Source organism: Neocloeon triangulifer, unplaced genomic scaffold (assembly GCF_031216515.1).
Source record: "Neocloeon triangulifer isolate White Clay Creek 2 clone unplaced genomic scaffold, ASM3121651v1 ptg000012l, whole genome shotgun sequence".
Lineage (NCBI taxonomy): Eukaryota > Metazoa > Arthropoda > Insecta > Ephemeroptera > Baetidae > Neocloeon > Neocloeon triangulifer.
In genome coordinates, this window is record NW_026775554.1 from 5,461,288 (window position 1) to 5,478,638 (window position 17,351).

Consider the following 17,351-nt stretch of genomic DNA (forward strand, 5'->3'; position numbering starts at 1 on the left):
TGTAATAAATTTTTAATTTTTATTTCAATATATTCTCATTATCAATTAATCTCAAGCCAAGAACACTACAGCTCTGATTCGAATTTATAATAAAACTTTACTGGAAGCAGCATCGGCAGCGCAGAGTTTTTGACAAAGAAATTTTCCATTCATCAGCCGTCGGGTTGGGACTAGGGTCTGATCAACGAAGTCAGTCTCGGTCGGCATCACAGTCGGGGGTCACGCCAATTCGGCCATCATGCGACGAAAGTCGGCCAGCGTGTTGTAGTCGGGGTCGGCGTCTGCCTCGCCGGCCGACGGTCGCGCGAAGCTCGGGTTGTACCGACTCAACGACAGCGGACACGGCAGCAACTCTGGCATTACCGAGTGGTGCGTGATGAGGGCCATCATTGAACTGAACTCCTTCGTGAAACCCTGTAAGACAAAGAGGCGAAAGAAAGTTTGAAAAATGTAGCAACAATACGAGTTTTAGGCTCTAGATCTAATTAAATAGTTTGGAAATAAAAAAAGTTCAGAGTGGTTCAAAAGAAAATACAGTACTGGAAAGTGTTTTACTCTGGCAAAACTGGAAGCGTGAAATAAGATGAGATTTTAAATGATTTTTTTTCTTTGTAAATTTTTAAGAGATATTTCTGATTGAATATGAACCCAAAGAGCAAATAGGGAGACTAATAATAATTATTTAATTTTATAGTCATTTTAGCTTTCAAGGCAATGTACATTTGCTTATTATTATAATTATTAATTGCCGTAAGTTAAAATTTTATAATTTGCCTGTTTTGATTCGTTAAACTGTTAATAAATCAATAAAACAAATGTAAAGTAAAATAGTAAATATTTTATTGAACAAATGATGAATTAAGAAATTTTTTAATAAAATTTAATTAACAAGTAATAAACTATATTAATAACCAAATATATTAAAGTTTTTTTTTTAGATGTAAAATTCTAATTTTAACCATTTTCTTGAGCAACATTAACAACGCAATCGAATCAGACTGCGATAAAAAAAATAGCATTTACCAAATAAAATAAACTAAAATACCATAGATTCAACGGAATTCAAGCTAGTGCGTTCTGCAGCACGTGTTTACCTTAGACAAGGAAATAGAACGACACATCAAGCAATATTATTATTGTTTTGTTTTTATCATAATTTTTAAACGTTGGGAAATCTCCCCGCAAAATGTCAATTACGCGTCTCTGAAGCGAATTTGTTTCCTGCGCAATTTTACCATCGTGCCTTTCTGAATGAGAGAGTATAAAATATAATATGATATGCGAATGTGTGTTAGTCAGTCAGTCGGCGGCAGCGTGTGTGGAAAATAATAGTAATAAAAAAAGAGTAAAAAATCGTTTCAAGGTGAAACGACGCAAAATCACATACACGCCGGCGTTGACAATGTTTCACTTCTGGCGGCACCGCGGCGATAAATCGAATGAATGATGGCAGTGCTGAGAATATATCAGTTCATTGTTGTTTGTAAGTGGAAGCAGGAGAGAGATGGGCGGGTATACATGCTGATGCGCAATTAGTCAAATTGGAATTTTCCTCCAGCACGTAATAAACCACAGTGATGAGTAATAATGAGATAAAAAGTTAACACTTTTTAATGAAAATTTCTAATTTAATATGGAGGTTTTCCTAAGAAGAGTAAAAATTTAAATTCAGTAACTAATTTATCAAAAAAGTCTGGGAAGTCGCTGAGCAAAATGAAAAAATAAAAAAATCTTTATAAAAAGTTTGATGCAAACTTATTATCAATTTGGTTTGATTATTAAACTTGTTTCCAAGATGCGATTTTGCAATCTGCTATATTAAAAATAACACTTATGGGTTTTTTCAAGGAACTCTGAAATAATTTTGTGCGCATCAAAATTCTGCACGTTTCAGCAAAAGTGACGCGAAAATTACTGCGCAGCACTTTTCTTGAGAGCCCGCAGCAATTAAAACGTGAATACGCCGCGAGTAAAAATGATAAAAAGTTGTGTATTTTTGCTATTACGCTTTTCACATTATAGATTTTTGCGTCTCGAATTCACGCCACAATCATCAACTTTCGTTTTCAAGCGCATCAGTAGATAAAAAATTTAATTGCCCTATATTGGCAGAATCACAGCTGAATGAAAATTAGGTAACGGGGCCACTGCGCGTGTTTATTTTTTGTGTCTCATTTGATCTGCCACCTTTGCTATATAATAATTGTGTTGTGTCAGTGGGAAAAGTGATGATGACACATATCGTTTCCGTTTACAGATCTGCTCAAACTCGTAGAAAGTGGATTTCCAATTGTATAAATGATGATATTGCAATCGATTGGCCGAGATATAGACAGAAATTTCTTGCATTAGAAATTATTATACGAATAATTTTATTGGATGCGCACGCGTTCCAAGATTTCCTTATACATCGGATTGAGCCGGTTTTCTGTGATTTCCCTCTTGTTACTTGCAAATTAGAATGAGGTGTAACAAAATGCTATAAACTATCCATCTCGCTCTGTCAAGTTGACATAAATAATTGAGCATGATTTGCACTCTTGAGAGCCGGAATTAATTTAAATGTAAAAAATGTGTAAAATGAAATATTTTATCAATATAGCACTGAACAATGATATGAAACTTATGAAATTCCGGCAATTATAAAATTTAACATCAAGATAAAAATTATCTAGGTTTTTCTCAATTAATTTTTAATTCTATTAATTCCAGAAGTCAAGAAACTTTAGGGTTAATTGATCATGAACATAAAAAGCAAAATTAAGATATTTTTGGAAGAAAATTGTCTTCCAATTTGAATTCATATGCTTCAATTTCACATGCAATCCGTGCTTCATACATAGAAAAGAGTATAATATTTTTGTTAATTTCTCTCATTGAAATTATAATACATATAATTGTAGAATGAAAAACATAAAAATTTCTATTTTTGATAAAATGTGTAAATGCTTGGTAATCTGGTATGATTTTTATGAATAACTCTCATTAATATGTTCTAAAAAATTCTAAAACATTCACATTGAAGTGTTTTATCTATAGTTTAATCGGGGAATTTTAAATTTGAAAATTTAGTGATGAGAATATAAAAGGGTTTGATAATTCACCTTGATCCTATAACCACGGTTGGTGCGCAAGATGAGGTAGTGCGCGATTCCCGACGGCTGGAAGTCCCTCGGCACTCGTAAGGACAAGGCGTAGCAGCCGATCTTGGTCGTCGATTCGCGCACCATGAAGCTGCCGACAGGCTCCTGGGCGAGCACCTCGAGCGCGATTTCTCGCGGGATGCCTGCCTGGAACCACGGCGCGGCCAGAAGAGCCTTTTCCTCCTCTTCAGCCTTTCCTCCGAGACTGTCTGATCGCTCCGGAGGAGGTGGCGGCGACACACCCCGACTAGCCTCCTCACTGAAAACCACAATTTATATAAAAAAAATTCAGCAAACAATTTTAAAACAGTTAAGAAAGTCAAACTTTTTAATTAATTTTGTTCCTTTAGTATATATAAATAAGAACTTAAGATTCCAAAAAAACACAGGAAAGTGTATTGTTTCATCCTTCTGACTTTTTGAAGGAATCTTTTGAATATTTTTGTATAATGTGTCTAAAATTTAACACAAATTTAACATAAATACGCTTAAATATGAATTAATTTATTTTAATATTCCTAAATATTTTAAACCGTTTTATCAAAAAATTCAATTTGAACGTTTTTTGTAAAGTAACTTTACAATTTAATTTAATTACAATTACATTAGTTTAAAATATTTCAAAACATGCAGATGAATTTTAACTATTAATTTGCGTTTACATTTATGCTTTCCAGCTTGTGTATATTTAAAGTTTTTTTTTTATTTATTTGTTCATATTTAACTTCTCATACAATATTAATGCCTTGGAATTAAATTTGTTCAATTCATGAATAGCTGTTGGTATAGTAATTATGGAAACCCTTCAAGTTATTGGAGTAAATTTTCTTATTACCCTCTCTGAACTAAAAATAAATGTAGTTACCTAGAGCGAGAGTCGTCACTCTTGTGGAGTTTTTGTAAGTCTTCAACGCACTCGCCAATCAACGCATCTTTCTGAAGCCTCGTCGGCGACTGAAATAACAACACATCCAATTAGCACCTTCTTAATATTATCATCGTTTTTTCGTTAGTAGATAAAATAATATATGTTTTAATTAAAACTGACCCACGCTGGATCCTTGGCCGTGAGACCGGGAGGTGAGACGATTAGCTGTCCGAAAGGGGACGTGTGCTTCTGCAGCTGGGCCGCGTAGGCCATTCGAAAGGCATTGCCGACGATTGAACTCAGCTGCTCGGCCTGAAACACACACAAAATCTGAATGTAATTGCTTTTTAAACATTTTGGATGGGAAGCGATGCTCCCCGGCGCTGATTGCATTTTAATTGAATGTGGCTCCGGGTGAGAATGAAACTATTATTTAGGAGAGGGACGCCCCACACCCTTTTCTGCGTAAACCGTTTTGGACGAAGGATAGGAGTTCGTTAAAATGAGATAAAAATCTAGCAGAAAACTTTAAATTAATAATAAATTGATTAAAAATTAATCATATAGTTGATGTCAAATTTTATAAATTATTATAAAAGTTTGCAACATATAAAAAAACTAAAAAAAAAACTTGATCCGGTTTTATTTCCAATTGGATATCTGGATAGATATTTAATGGGCTACTTTCGTAATGCGCTACAACATTAAAATGTTAGAATGTGACTGCCGAAAGATAAGCGACTTTTAAATTATTTCCACTTTTATAACTTATTTTCATTTTATATATAATATTTGAATATTTATGTAATATTTAATATTTTGAAAGCCGACTAAATATATATGTTTTTTGTAAATACAAGGGTTCAACCACTCTATTCGTTTTCACGGCTCAGAGCACTGCTCCTAAATTTCTGTCTTCCCAAATATTTGAAGGATTTTCCTCAATCGTGACGCCAACAATCCTGACATCATGCACTGCTATTCAAAGTGAATGTGATGCAACCGACGGCCCTCGTAAATTTTTATTGCATTGTTTAAGCGCTCGTCACTTACACACACTTGAGTGTATGTTCTATTGAACTGCTACGATTCGGAGAAACAGCAAATGAGAGCGAATTAACATTCTGCGCAAGAAAAGGAATTTTGCGGAGGTTGCCAAAATTCTTCAGCAGAAGAAGAATTGTACAATTAAAAAATAAGAATGTGAAAATTGCAAGCAGCAATAAAAGTTGAAAAGAGAAGAAAATAAGAGCCCCTTGCGGATATTAAGTTATGCAACCAGTTGGGTACGTCCGCCAAGAAATTGCATACTTTGTAAATACTCCAGTTAAAAATTCTTTCAAAGCAATAAAATCAAGTTTTATTACAGAGGCATAAAAGGAATGAATATAATTATGCAGAATAAATCATGAAAATTTCGTCCTTTTTACACTCATAGAACCTTCTTTAACAATTGAAAGGAATTTTATTTTTCCTTGTCAAAAAAATTAGCAGGTATGGAAGGAAGAGAAAATTAGAGGGAGATAAAAGGGGCAGCTAAAAATTTCGGGCAGGTCGCTTCTTCTTTGCCTTTGGTGAGACGCGAGAGTGATAATTTTCGGAGGAGGTTCGTGTGCGTGATGAATCGCGGCCGATGGGAATCTCGCGCGGCTCGTTTCTCTCTCGAGATCACAGCACAGTCGGTCGGTCGGCTTTCGGTCCACGAACGTTTTGTTCGAATGGAGGCTGCGCCAGAGGGTGGGGGGTCGGGAATGCGAGGAATGCTAGGCTGGCGTGACTCGCGCCGCCTCCTCGTGATTTTCTGCTGACTCGCTCGTTTGTTTGTTGGGGAAGCACCTCAAGAAGACAGAGATAAAGAAAGAAAGAAAGGAGCGCGCGTTTTTTTATACCTTTGGTTACGGGTGCGCGCTTTGTAGCACAGGGCGTTTTACCAAGGGGATATAATATGGGTGGATGTGTGACGGCCGCATATGGAACGCGGCGGCGCTTCTTTTGCAGTAAAAAATTCGTTGTAATTCGAAACCCGCCCGAACCGAGCGAGAGAGAGGTGTCTGGTGACACTTTTTTTGTTTTAGCCCCTTTGATGGAAAAATTTATGAGTCACGCTTGCCGGGCTCACAAAAGGGCGGAAGAGACTTGATTTGACAAATTTCGGAAGGGATGTGAAGCAGGACGTGTCAAAAACACTGATTATTTTCACTGACAAAGAAAACAAAATTGATTTTTATAAAGAAAATTTTTTACGAAGGTGTCTGTAACTTAACCTAGCTAGGCAATAAAACAGTAATGTTATTGAGGAAATAGCCTCGCAATAATGCCAATAAAAAATTTAAAATAAAATATTAATTTGGTGTTTAATTATGAACTGCTACTAATAATGTAAATATTAAGTTATGTTTAAGGAATTCAGAAACCGAGGGAGAAAAACAAATGCTTTTAAAAGCGCAATTTTCTATGTGATATCTCAATTCTCTAAAGTCAGAAATTTTAGTTTATTGGGGCATTTTAATTTCTTAGAAGCTCTAAAAATGATGTTGAAATTTTTGTGTTTATCCTCATCGTTACACAGGTTTTCGGATATTGATAATATTCAATTTATAGAAACTCCAAATTTACTAACAGATTCTCTTGCAAAACTCGCATTTTTTTGCCGCATTTTAATTTGAAGTTCAACGCGTTTCTCTCCCATTCGGCCAAGAGCTGGCAAATTAAGATAAAAATCAAAAAGTGTCTGCGTAAACAACCTCCTGGGCACTTTTCGATAAAACAAAGTGTAAACCCTGTTATTTCGCAAACAAGCACGTTCTCTTTCCCAGGACAAGGAAATCCTTGTCCACTCGAAAAACTAAAGCACAAAGACGGGCTCTGAATTACTGTGCGATTTTATGCAGATATTCTCTACAAGCGGGTCAAGGGCCCCAGGCGCTTTTTTACACCACAGGCTGACGCCAACAAATAATAATTTTCTAACTTTTCACCTCCGGCGGCAGAGAGAATCCTCGGATTTATGCACATCTCATTACGAAACAATGCGTTTACTGCATTATTTAATCGAATTGTTTTTGCGCAGCTACTGCAGGATGCGAAATAATTTCGATCTAAATTGCTGATATGCCATTTTTTGGTTCATACAAAGCCAGCAACTGTGCAAATGAGACGCGCAATTCAATTTGATATTTCCTCTCACTCAAGCCGTGCTGTCATCTTTTGTGCTTGGTAATTCGCAAGCAATGTGGGAAATTGGCCGAGCGGAATGAGAAATAAATTCGCCAAGGTGCAAAAAGTATTTACAAATGGCTCTGTTCGCGGCTGATGCAATTTTTGCAGACGGACGAAATTTAATGCTGATGGAAGGAAAAACTGACAATTTATCCATGCAGAATTAAATTGTTTTTCTAGCCGTCCTATTTTTTTGTTAATCAATGATTTTACTGTACATTTTGGTAGCAAATATAAAAACAGCACTTTGTTTTTCCTTTGAAAAATAGCGATGATGTCAATAAACGGAGAACAAAAACTAATTTTCGTGTTAATCGCCATTGAGAGATGCGCACCTGACGCTGGTTTTTGCAGATGGGACTGTTATTTGGAGAGAATTCCTGCAAGCCGAGGCTTTCTCTCCTGTGCCAATTCCACTGACGGCGATTTGCACACAGGTGCACACGCGAGAATATCTGGCTAAACTTTTCAATTATGGCCGCTCACCGATCTTTTTCACATCAATCACCGTCAGTTGTTTAAATACCTTCACTCGACAAAAAGAAAGAAAGAAACGTTTCCATTTAAAAGGTACTACTTGTTCTCTTGCAAGTAAAAACTTTCCAGTGAAACAACGAAATTCAATTAAATTTTAGCTTATCTCATAAAATGAATTGGTGTATTTATCATTAATGTTTAAAATCTCTTTTATTTCTTGATTTTATTATAAATAATTTTTGCATCAAATATTCAGCTCTTGAGAACAATCAGAGACACCTCGCAACTCGCAATGTCTAATTTGAATAAAATCTATTAAAAATATCAGTAAATAATGTGAATGCATTAAATCTCTAATATCAAAATAACCTGGGCGAATTTTTTGCTGAGGACCTCATTTTAGAATCAATCAATTGGCAGAAATTCCTAAATGTTTACCCAAATAAATACCGAAATGGTGGGTATTAATCAATTCAAATTAGTGCTTGAATATCGGATTTTGGAACACAACTCGCTTAACTCTACTCTACTTAATTAAAGCTGTAAACGTGAAATGAACGCTGGTCGAGAGAATAAAAGACCGAGCGCCTACTCTATACTTATGATATATACGGAACAGCTACTCGGATGGGAAAAATTCCTCTGAGAATCGCGGCCAGTGAAATCTTTCTATCTCTCTCAGTCAAAAATATTTCATTTCGAATTTAAATAAATAAATTTTGCAGCCGTTTTTTAAGGTTAAAGTGTCTCACCTTGAGGACGGAGGCGCGACCACATTGGCAGCAGGCCTCGTCCTGCACCAGCCGCCGGTACTGCAGCGAGAAGGCGGCCTTCAGTCTGCCCATCCGCCAACCTCTTGCAGTCAACTAACTGACTGAACCTTTCTTATTCTTGGCCGCCGCTGCCTGAACGCGAGATGGAGCGGCGCCGCGCGGCAGGTGAGCCAACTCGCGGCCCCACCGACCGCCTAATATGGCCACAATAAAGAAAGAGTATGTATGGCCCTATCTGTTTCGTGCAAATTACACCTCCAATTTATTCAGCCCATTCAAACTTTAATGGGGCAAAATGTCTGCCCTTTAAAATGTGAATACCTCTATTGTAAAAAAAACTAAAATTTTTTTTAAAAAGAAAATGACGTTTTAATTTATAAAATTAAAAAATGTATGATCAAAAGATATGGTTTCATTAGGTTTATTGTAGACACACCTGATATGGCCTTTAACGTGGGCGATAAATTAATTTCGGTTTAAAAAGACTCGAATTATTGATGTTTTTTTGTGTTCCGATTTAACGTTCATTCAAGTCATAACAACACATTAAAGTAAATTAATAACCTAGATTTTAATACTAATTACTAATTATTTTGGATTTTCTACAAATTTTTATTGATTTTTGGGCCCTGTGAAGTTGAGCAAAAAAATAAAAAATAATAATGGAGGATATATTCATATTTTAAATTAGCTCCAGCAAATTCCATTAGCTAACTAAGCATGTGAAAACCTAAGCAAATACAGGCCACGATATATTCCTCGATGAATAAAAAATCCATTATGCCAATGACAATCAACATGAAAACAGATACAACTCAAAATTTTAATAAGTTAATCCTAATAACTTTTTGGATGTTGCTGTAATTGTTTCTTTTTGGAGCTTTCATAAAAATGTTTTAATTTCAAAAGGCAGATATTTAGATCTGTTTTGAGATACTTACATTTCTGATTAAAAATTTTGAATCCTGATACAGAAGGCAATTTTCAGCCCAAAAAAATTACAAAATATGCCAACAAAATTAGCATATATTCAAAACATAAACAAATAATATAGCAAAATGGTTACATGATTTCAATATTTCTGTAAAAGAGCAAAAATCAACAACAGAAAATAAATAAAACTTGTCTCTTAAGACTTCAAACAACTTTTGTTACTATTAAATTTAAAATGAAGTTTCTTGGCAATTTATTAAGGGTGCTATGTTTTTATTTTTATTTTTGGAAAATTCAAATGAAGTCTTCAAAATTTTAGGTCACATTCTTCTTTGATTCCCACAAGTTATCCGTTAAACTCGTTTCCCATTTTATTATTCCATCAAATTTTCGAATCCCATATAATAGTAATCACTTTTGCCAAGGGCTTTCAATTTAAGCAATCATCACGGTGGTAACCCTTGAGGCAAAATAAGTATCTAAATTACGCAGTACTCGCGCTCCATCCGTAATATGTACGTGTTTATTATAATCTCGACCGTCTGCCGCTCTTTTTACCGTGTATGCTGCAAACCGGATATTTGTTATGGCCATTATAATATTCCTGCCGTGAAAAATCCGGACCGCGAATTAATCGCTGCAATTACGCTGACGGACAGGTTTCCTTCTCGCGTAGCGGCTTCTTTTCCGACTCACAAATGCATCAACTCGGGTTGACGCTCGGCTCGTTTTTTTCGCCTGCAAATATAATCGCGGTGACTTTTCAGCCCAATTACGAGCCGGTTTTTAATTGGATCCGCCACGCAGGCTGCTGCAGTCCGACTGCTCGCAGAGTGCATCAAACCGAGTGGTATGCAAGTGCAATAATAACTGCGATTCGCCCCGAGATTCGGAGATATCACAAGTCACGAATTACAATTGCTATGATCAGCTTTAGAAATAAATATTTCTAGGTACTCTCTCATTTCAGCATTTTTCTCTTTTTGAAAAATTCCTTATAAGGGGGCCAGAAAAAAATACTTATAAAAAAATTATTGTCTCTATTTAATATAGGAGCAACAAGAGCATTAGGAAATTTTAATAATAATTATTATTATTTTTGTTTATTTGTCCACATTGTTACATTTTACTAATATCATTTGATTTTGAAATTTTTATGCTGTACTTTTGTTTTAAAGAAACTTTTTATGAAATTAAACAATAAATCCGCGTTTACGTTGGATTCATTAATTTGTGTTTTGACTGGATATTAATTGTTGTAAAATAAACCTCACTCACCCAAACCCAATGCAGTTTTTAGTTTATTAATTTTACTTTACATGTTGTATAGTTCATAGTTCATATGTTGTGGTCCTAACAAATCTTTTTACTGATTAATGATGAAACGTAAAAATTGCGTGCTATAATGTCTTTTTTTCAACCAGAATGTTGTTGTGTGGTGTAGTTTATAAACAACTATATATTGGTGAAGGTAGTTTTCCAGCCCTATTCATTTTTACAATGAGAGAATTCAGGAATCATTATCATTTTCAAGCGACCCTTCCCTATGCGACCCAAATTAGCCTTTTTTGGTGCTATAATTTACTAGGAAAAGGCCTGAAGGGGTGCGTTTTGCCACAGAAACGCAACGCATGGGGCTTTTCTGATTTTCAGGAAGAATCACAGTTACAAAACCCCTTTCCTTTTTTTATTCTGTATATTACATCAATTTTTTTTTTCAAAAATACCATATTTAAAAAAAAATAGTTTCCATTTTTACGACTTTGCGGTTGGAGAAATTGCAGGGTAGAGGAGACAAGCAAAATAATATGTCGTTGAGCAATGAGTTGACCGCGGTGAGCAAAAACTGAAAGATTAAATTGCGAATGCAGTCTCGCCGACGCGAATTTTGAAATTTACGCGTGTCTCTTTCTCTCGAGGATCAGGCTCGAGTATAACAAGAAAGAAAGAGAACTGGTTTCAGTTCGAACGAGGTGAGTGGCTTTTTCAGCCCGGCTAAAGAAGGCATATGGTGCTGCCCGCGTGTGAGAATGTCAAAGCAGTAAAACGATACACTGGATATGCTACACAGCAACAACCAACACACACTCGGATTAATTTCAAATCGAGCAGCAGAAGGCAAAGTTGCTTTTTGCGCGCAAATTCGGCAAGAGGGTCTTGACCTTAGGTTTACGGCCACACGTCCAGCACGACCGAAATTAGATATATAGGATTTTTCCAAAAGGAAATTCGATCCCATTGGCTATACAGAATTACTTTTTAATGAACCGTTTGTGAGTAATCAAGAAAAATTAATTCCTTTACAAGCGGATGTAATCGGCAGGTGCTTGAGGAGTCGTGATTTTTTAATTGAAATTTAATTTCATCGCCAAAAGTTCAGCAGCAAATTCCTCCTATATTGGAGATTCTCTCCGCCGCTGGAGCTTTGCATGGCGAAATGAAAAAGGGTAAAGGTCGCGTGCATGCCGCGGATCTTTATCTGCCAGCACGAACAACTGACTGATCTGCAGCACCTGCATGGACGTCGCTCTCCCACACGCAAAAAAATAAAATCCTCATAGCTTCTCGTGATTTTCAACTCTCAACACCATTGCACATTTCAATAGTTAAAAAACGTTTTGTTGCTCACAAAAATAGATCTATTCTCAATATTGAATAAGATTTTTTATTTTTTTTTTCTTCAGAAAATGGTATTGATTTTTTCAATATTCAAATGATTATTTTATAATAAGATAAGAGTCAAATAATTTTTATACGTGCTATTAAGCAGCAGTTGGACTTGTGAAAAATAGTTTTATTACTTTTTAAAACATGCAACGACTTTTTAATCATCATTACAATATATATATTTATTTCTATTGCAAAAGAATTGTAAAAAAATATTGTTATAGATATAAGTATTATGTGGAGTCATATATAAATAAAATTGAAAAAAAATTATAAACATTAAAATGTATAAAATCGGTTTTGTTTATAGTTATTAAAAATGAGGTTTAGACTGTTAAAACCATGCAAAAATAAAATTATTAGAAATAAAAATTTTATTTAATGATTTTTATGATGTATCCACAACGGTAAACCAGAGCGGGAAAGAACCTTGTTTTAAAAATAGACCCTTGGTGAAAAGATGCAATTCATGGTTCCACTTCATTTTTTTTTTTTTAATTTAAAGCTAAAATACAAGTGCAACAGACAGTTGTGAGCTTGAAAAATGTGCTATTGGAATCTACCATATCTGTTTTAGTACTAAAATGATGGTATAAGCAGATATAAGTTTATCGGATGCAGAGCGTCGGACTCAAATGAGATAATCCTAATACCATTTAATTGTTGTACACTGTTTGTGTTTAATTTACTTCAAATAATTTAAAATTAATTACCATTTGAATTATAAAAGTTAACCATTTCACATTTTTATTAATTGGCCTACCATGCAGTTTTTCCTTTTTTTTTTACTTTTTAGTAGAATTGAGTTATTAAAAAGTGATAATATTAAATCTCCAGCAATAATTTTAAATTAATTTGATACAAGCGGATAAAAGATTCATATTGCGACTGAGAAAAAGTTTACTTTTTTGTCCTTTCTTGGTCAACTTTCGTATTGAAAGTGTACAAAATCATGTTAAGAAAGATTTAAAAAATGAGATAAATTTAAAAAAAATCTGCTTTTTTGTTTATTCTATTGAATTTTGGGCAAGAATAAGATACTAATTTGAAAAAGATGTAAATTGTAAGTAGAGCATAATTCTCTTCAACAAGAACTAATTGGCGAAAAAACTGCCAATTTTATGACAAGCAAATAAACGCGAATTTTGAACGTGTGCGTCACCGCACCGGGAGGGACAATTTGAAAGGACAAAACAACCCGAAGCATTAGGAAAAAGGTACGCCAGCAATTGCGATAATCGTCTGCAGGGAGTTAGGCAGAGTGAAATCGGTGGCACAAATTGAAGGAGAACGGCCGAGTGTGAATACATGGCCGGGCGGCTACTGTTTCTCTTCTTCATGCCGAGAGATGCCCAAGGGCTCGCACGCATCTCGAATTGAAGCGGCGCTCGACACGACAACAATTAATGCAGCCTTTTTCTCACGGGAATTACTCTCCGTCTCAACTTTGGCCTCGCTCTCTTCCAATTCGCCTTCCTTGCTTGCTTGACATACACACTCACGGCACCCCACTTTTGATTTAAACTCATCCGTCTGCGATTTAATTTGGACGATTTGAATATTTGCTGAATTTTTCCCACCCGAAGCGCAGGTCCCGCCGTTAAAAGAGGGAGATCGGATTGGTTTAATAACACGTTCGCTTTATTGCTGCGCATTTCTCAAATATTTGTGTGGGAACTAACAAAAAAAAAATCGGTGCTCAAATATTAAAAATACCAAACTTGCGTTATTTTTCACTGCAATCATCATTGGAATTCCTTGATCAATAATAATTAGTTAATATTAAAAGAATGATATTGCGTGGGAGCGTCTCTATCATGGATTGGTTAAGAGTGTTAATTATAACTCTTAACACAAAACACAAAAGGCCTTTGTTTTGTTTTCCTCGCAAGGTTAATTGGTCGCCTCTTTTGTTTTCAAGTGTTCCCTTAGCCACTAATTAGCAGCTAATTTATGCATCCTCATTTTAAAAGATTACTTCGCTCTACATATTACACAAGAAGCTTGCGAGCTATAATTGGCGCTGTAGACAATGCATGCAAATTGGCTCAAATGAATTTTTTTTTATAATCTAATTCAACAGTCATGATTGATTAACTGCAAAATAAATTGATGCTCTTTCACTATGTCAAAATTTTTGAAAATATGTAATTTATCCCTTTAAATAATTGGTCTGACTATTATAAATTGTTGGTTTTATTAAAAAAAATATTGAATTATTTTTTAAATTACATAATAACTCTAAATATTTCAAAAATTAATTGTTTATATTGTGAATCAATAAACAAGGCACATTTTAGTTTTGATTGCGTTAGCTACCTACTAAATTATATTTTCTAAAAATTACCTGTTGAGCCGTGGTAGTTCTGAAAGTATGGCAGTACTGAAGGGCAAAGTGGCCCTTGGGCTCCCTGGCGAGGAAGCTGAAGAGACAAGAGTCACAGGTAGCGAAAGAAATCCGCCTCAGTGCGTGCGCCATCAACACTGTCTGCAAATTTTTAAATTTTATTGATCTAGATATAAATTTATCTGTTTAATTTTACTCACATGGCCATCTGGGCTGCAGACCTTAAGGCCAGCCAAGGAGACAAGCAACAGAACAGCTCGGCTTCGACTAACACCCTGAAACACAATTGAACGACATTTTTAATTGTGCATCATTCTTGAAATTGTTAAATAAAGTTCAAAAACCATAATAATAATAAATTAATATAAAATATTTTCCATATTTTCTTCAAATCAATAGATATACTAACTTTTAAATTCTTTAGATTTTATTATTAATTTATGTATTGTACAATAATAAAGCAGGTAAGGGATAAATTTTAAGAATACAAAATTACAAATAGCAGCAACATCCCTCAAAAAGGCTATAGGTTATATTATATGTATAAGTACAATAAAGTCCTTTAGAGATTACTTTCACGTTTTTTGAAATCAGTAATAAATATTACTAATAAAATTAATAAATTAAATAAAGTTCACTTATTGTAGCTGTAGAAAAGTATCATAAAAAACAATATAATGCACTAATTTCGGTCTTCGCAAATAATTCAAAGCTCATTATGCAGCACTGCCATGTGTATGGAAACTCTTATTATTTAATAACCGCAATAATGAAATGCAAACATGAAATTATATTCATTCAATAATCAACCCTTGATATAATATATTTTTTTTTTTAATAATTTCTAATTCCGCTTTAAATTATATAGAGAGCTTTTTTCTGGATGTAATAACGAGATTTGTTCATGAAGAAAGGCCCAGCATCATAATGCAGACTTTGTGCGGAATTTCTTCAGATCAGAAATTATAACCACCAATTTAGCCCAATTTTCATTTCACAAACAGTTACTAACAAATTTAGTTATAATTAATGAAGAAATCCAGCTAAGAAATATCTGATTTTATTATCAGCGCCAGACTTTAAATTTAGGGTGGCTTGTCTGCCTCCCTATTTCTTAAACGTGTTTTCCCTCCTTTGAAGCAGCTCGGCACCGAAAATAAAAACTATACACTGATGAAATATTAACCGCAAGAGATAAAATTCAGCAAACTCGCTCTCGCTTATCAGATTTCTTGTGTGTGTCGTGGGCAGCAGCACCGCAGCACGGATCATAATATGTATGTGAATAAAAACGACCCGTGCATAATAGAAGACCGAGGGCAAGAGACTCAGTCTGAATGAGACAGAAGGAGAGGAGTCAAAAGGTGGATAAACAAAGGCCGGCGGGTTGAAAATAAAACTCTCGCGGTGGTTGCTTAATCAGCATGATTGTCGCGAGCAATTCACGTTCACGCGGAGGGCTGCGAACAAATCGATGAAATTTTAATTAGAAGGAGCGGCCTGTTCGCAAGAGTGCGCGCTTCTCATTGTTTCCGAGTAAGGTCGATAATCGATCAAATGAATGGCAACTGCTCGTCAGGCTACTGCAGCATGGAGTTTGCACGCTTTGTCGACTGCAAATCATTAAATCGACCGTGCCTGGTTTTAAAAAGTGCACAGTTAATTAATGTAATTAGCACGACCTCGCTTGTATTCAACTTGGATGTATATGGAATGTTTTCTTTCATTTGGTCTATGAAGAGGAGAGCTGCGTGCTGGATTAAATCCGGATGAAACCCTCACACTCGAACGGTTCTGCAGCCTGGTTGACTTGAGTGCCGAGCGGATTGCATAAGCGCTTTTTCTAGGCGGTGAAACTAGGAGCAATATAGAGCTGAGTGATTTTGCTCGAGAACGATTTCTTGAAGCGAAAGACTTGCATTGGCTGTTTCAACAAAGACTTGAATAAGTCAAATACTAAAACGCAGTCAAGTTTGCCAGGAAGTTTTATAAGAAGTGATGATATGAATGGCAATCTGTAAGCCTAATTATTTATTCAATTTGCTTTGGCAAATTGCATGTTCTCCTAATACCAAGAAAAAATAAAACGATGTTGGAACCAATTTGAAAGAATAGTCACACAAAAAAAATTAAGACTTAGGTCTGCATCAAATTGCAATCAATAAAATGCTTTTGACCTTTTAAAATAGATAAAGGTTGAAGATAATGGAACATGTAATAAAAGTGTATTTACTTCTGTTTAATAAAGAAAAATTAAAAGTAACAAACTATTGTATAAGACATACATTAATAATTTAACATTTTACTATTTACTATAATATATTTTATACATAAAATTGTAATTTTTAATTTAACTATATAAAATATATTAAATGTAGATTTTTTACTTTTTTAAATTTGATTTTGCGCAAATGCATTTTTGTTTTTTTTTATTGCTTAATTTTTTGCTATTAAAAAAACTAGCAAATGCAAATTTTAAATATACTGGAATCCTTTTAACTTCTTAAGGATATTGGAAATAATCCAAAATTTATTCTTTTTGGAAGCATATTGTACGTCTAAGTGCGTGTTCTTTATTTATTGAAATATTTGAAATTGCCTATTAAATCTCAATCATGAAATTTCTTCAACTAAAAAAATAATTTTCCAATTGAAATATAAAATAACCATTCTAGAATAATTTTGACACGTACTTACCCTAAGCTGCGTAAGCTGCGTCCTGATGTACTCGGCTCTGGTCGTCTGCTCTGATCCAGCGACGGGGAACGAACCCAAGTACTGCGAACACAACAAAAGCCGCTCTCAGTCGGTCCGATCCATGTCTCGCGTCTCGAACGCTCTCTCAAATAAACAAACACGTGTGTAGAAGTACAAGAGAGGGACGGAAAAAACTGCTCAGACGGACTTTTAATGAGAACGGCTCG

The 17,351-nt window shown here is 34.9% G+C and overlaps 1 protein-coding gene across 1 annotated transcript in view; it reads right to left on the reverse strand.

The window, feature by feature from the left end:
• LOC132197551 (SH2 domain-containing protein 5-like) overlaps positions 1–17,351 on the reverse strand; it is a 25,339-nt gene continuing 7,988 nt past the window's right edge. Inside the window, exons 3-9 of the mRNA XM_059620899.1 lie at positions 17,125–17,205; positions 14,628–14,702; positions 14,428–14,568; positions 4,192–4,323; positions 4,009–4,097; positions 3,105–3,402; positions 1–414 (exon numbers count right to left, since the gene is read on the reverse strand). Coding sequence (XP_059476882.1) covers positions 220–414; positions 3,105–3,402; positions 4,009–4,097; positions 4,192–4,323; positions 14,428–14,568; positions 14,628–14,702; positions 17,125–17,205 — 1,011 coding nt within the window. The 3' untranslated portion in view covers positions 1–219. The remainder of the gene's footprint in view (positions 415–3,104; positions 3,403–4,008; positions 4,098–4,191; positions 4,324–14,427; positions 14,569–14,627; positions 14,703–17,124; positions 17,206–17,351) is intronic.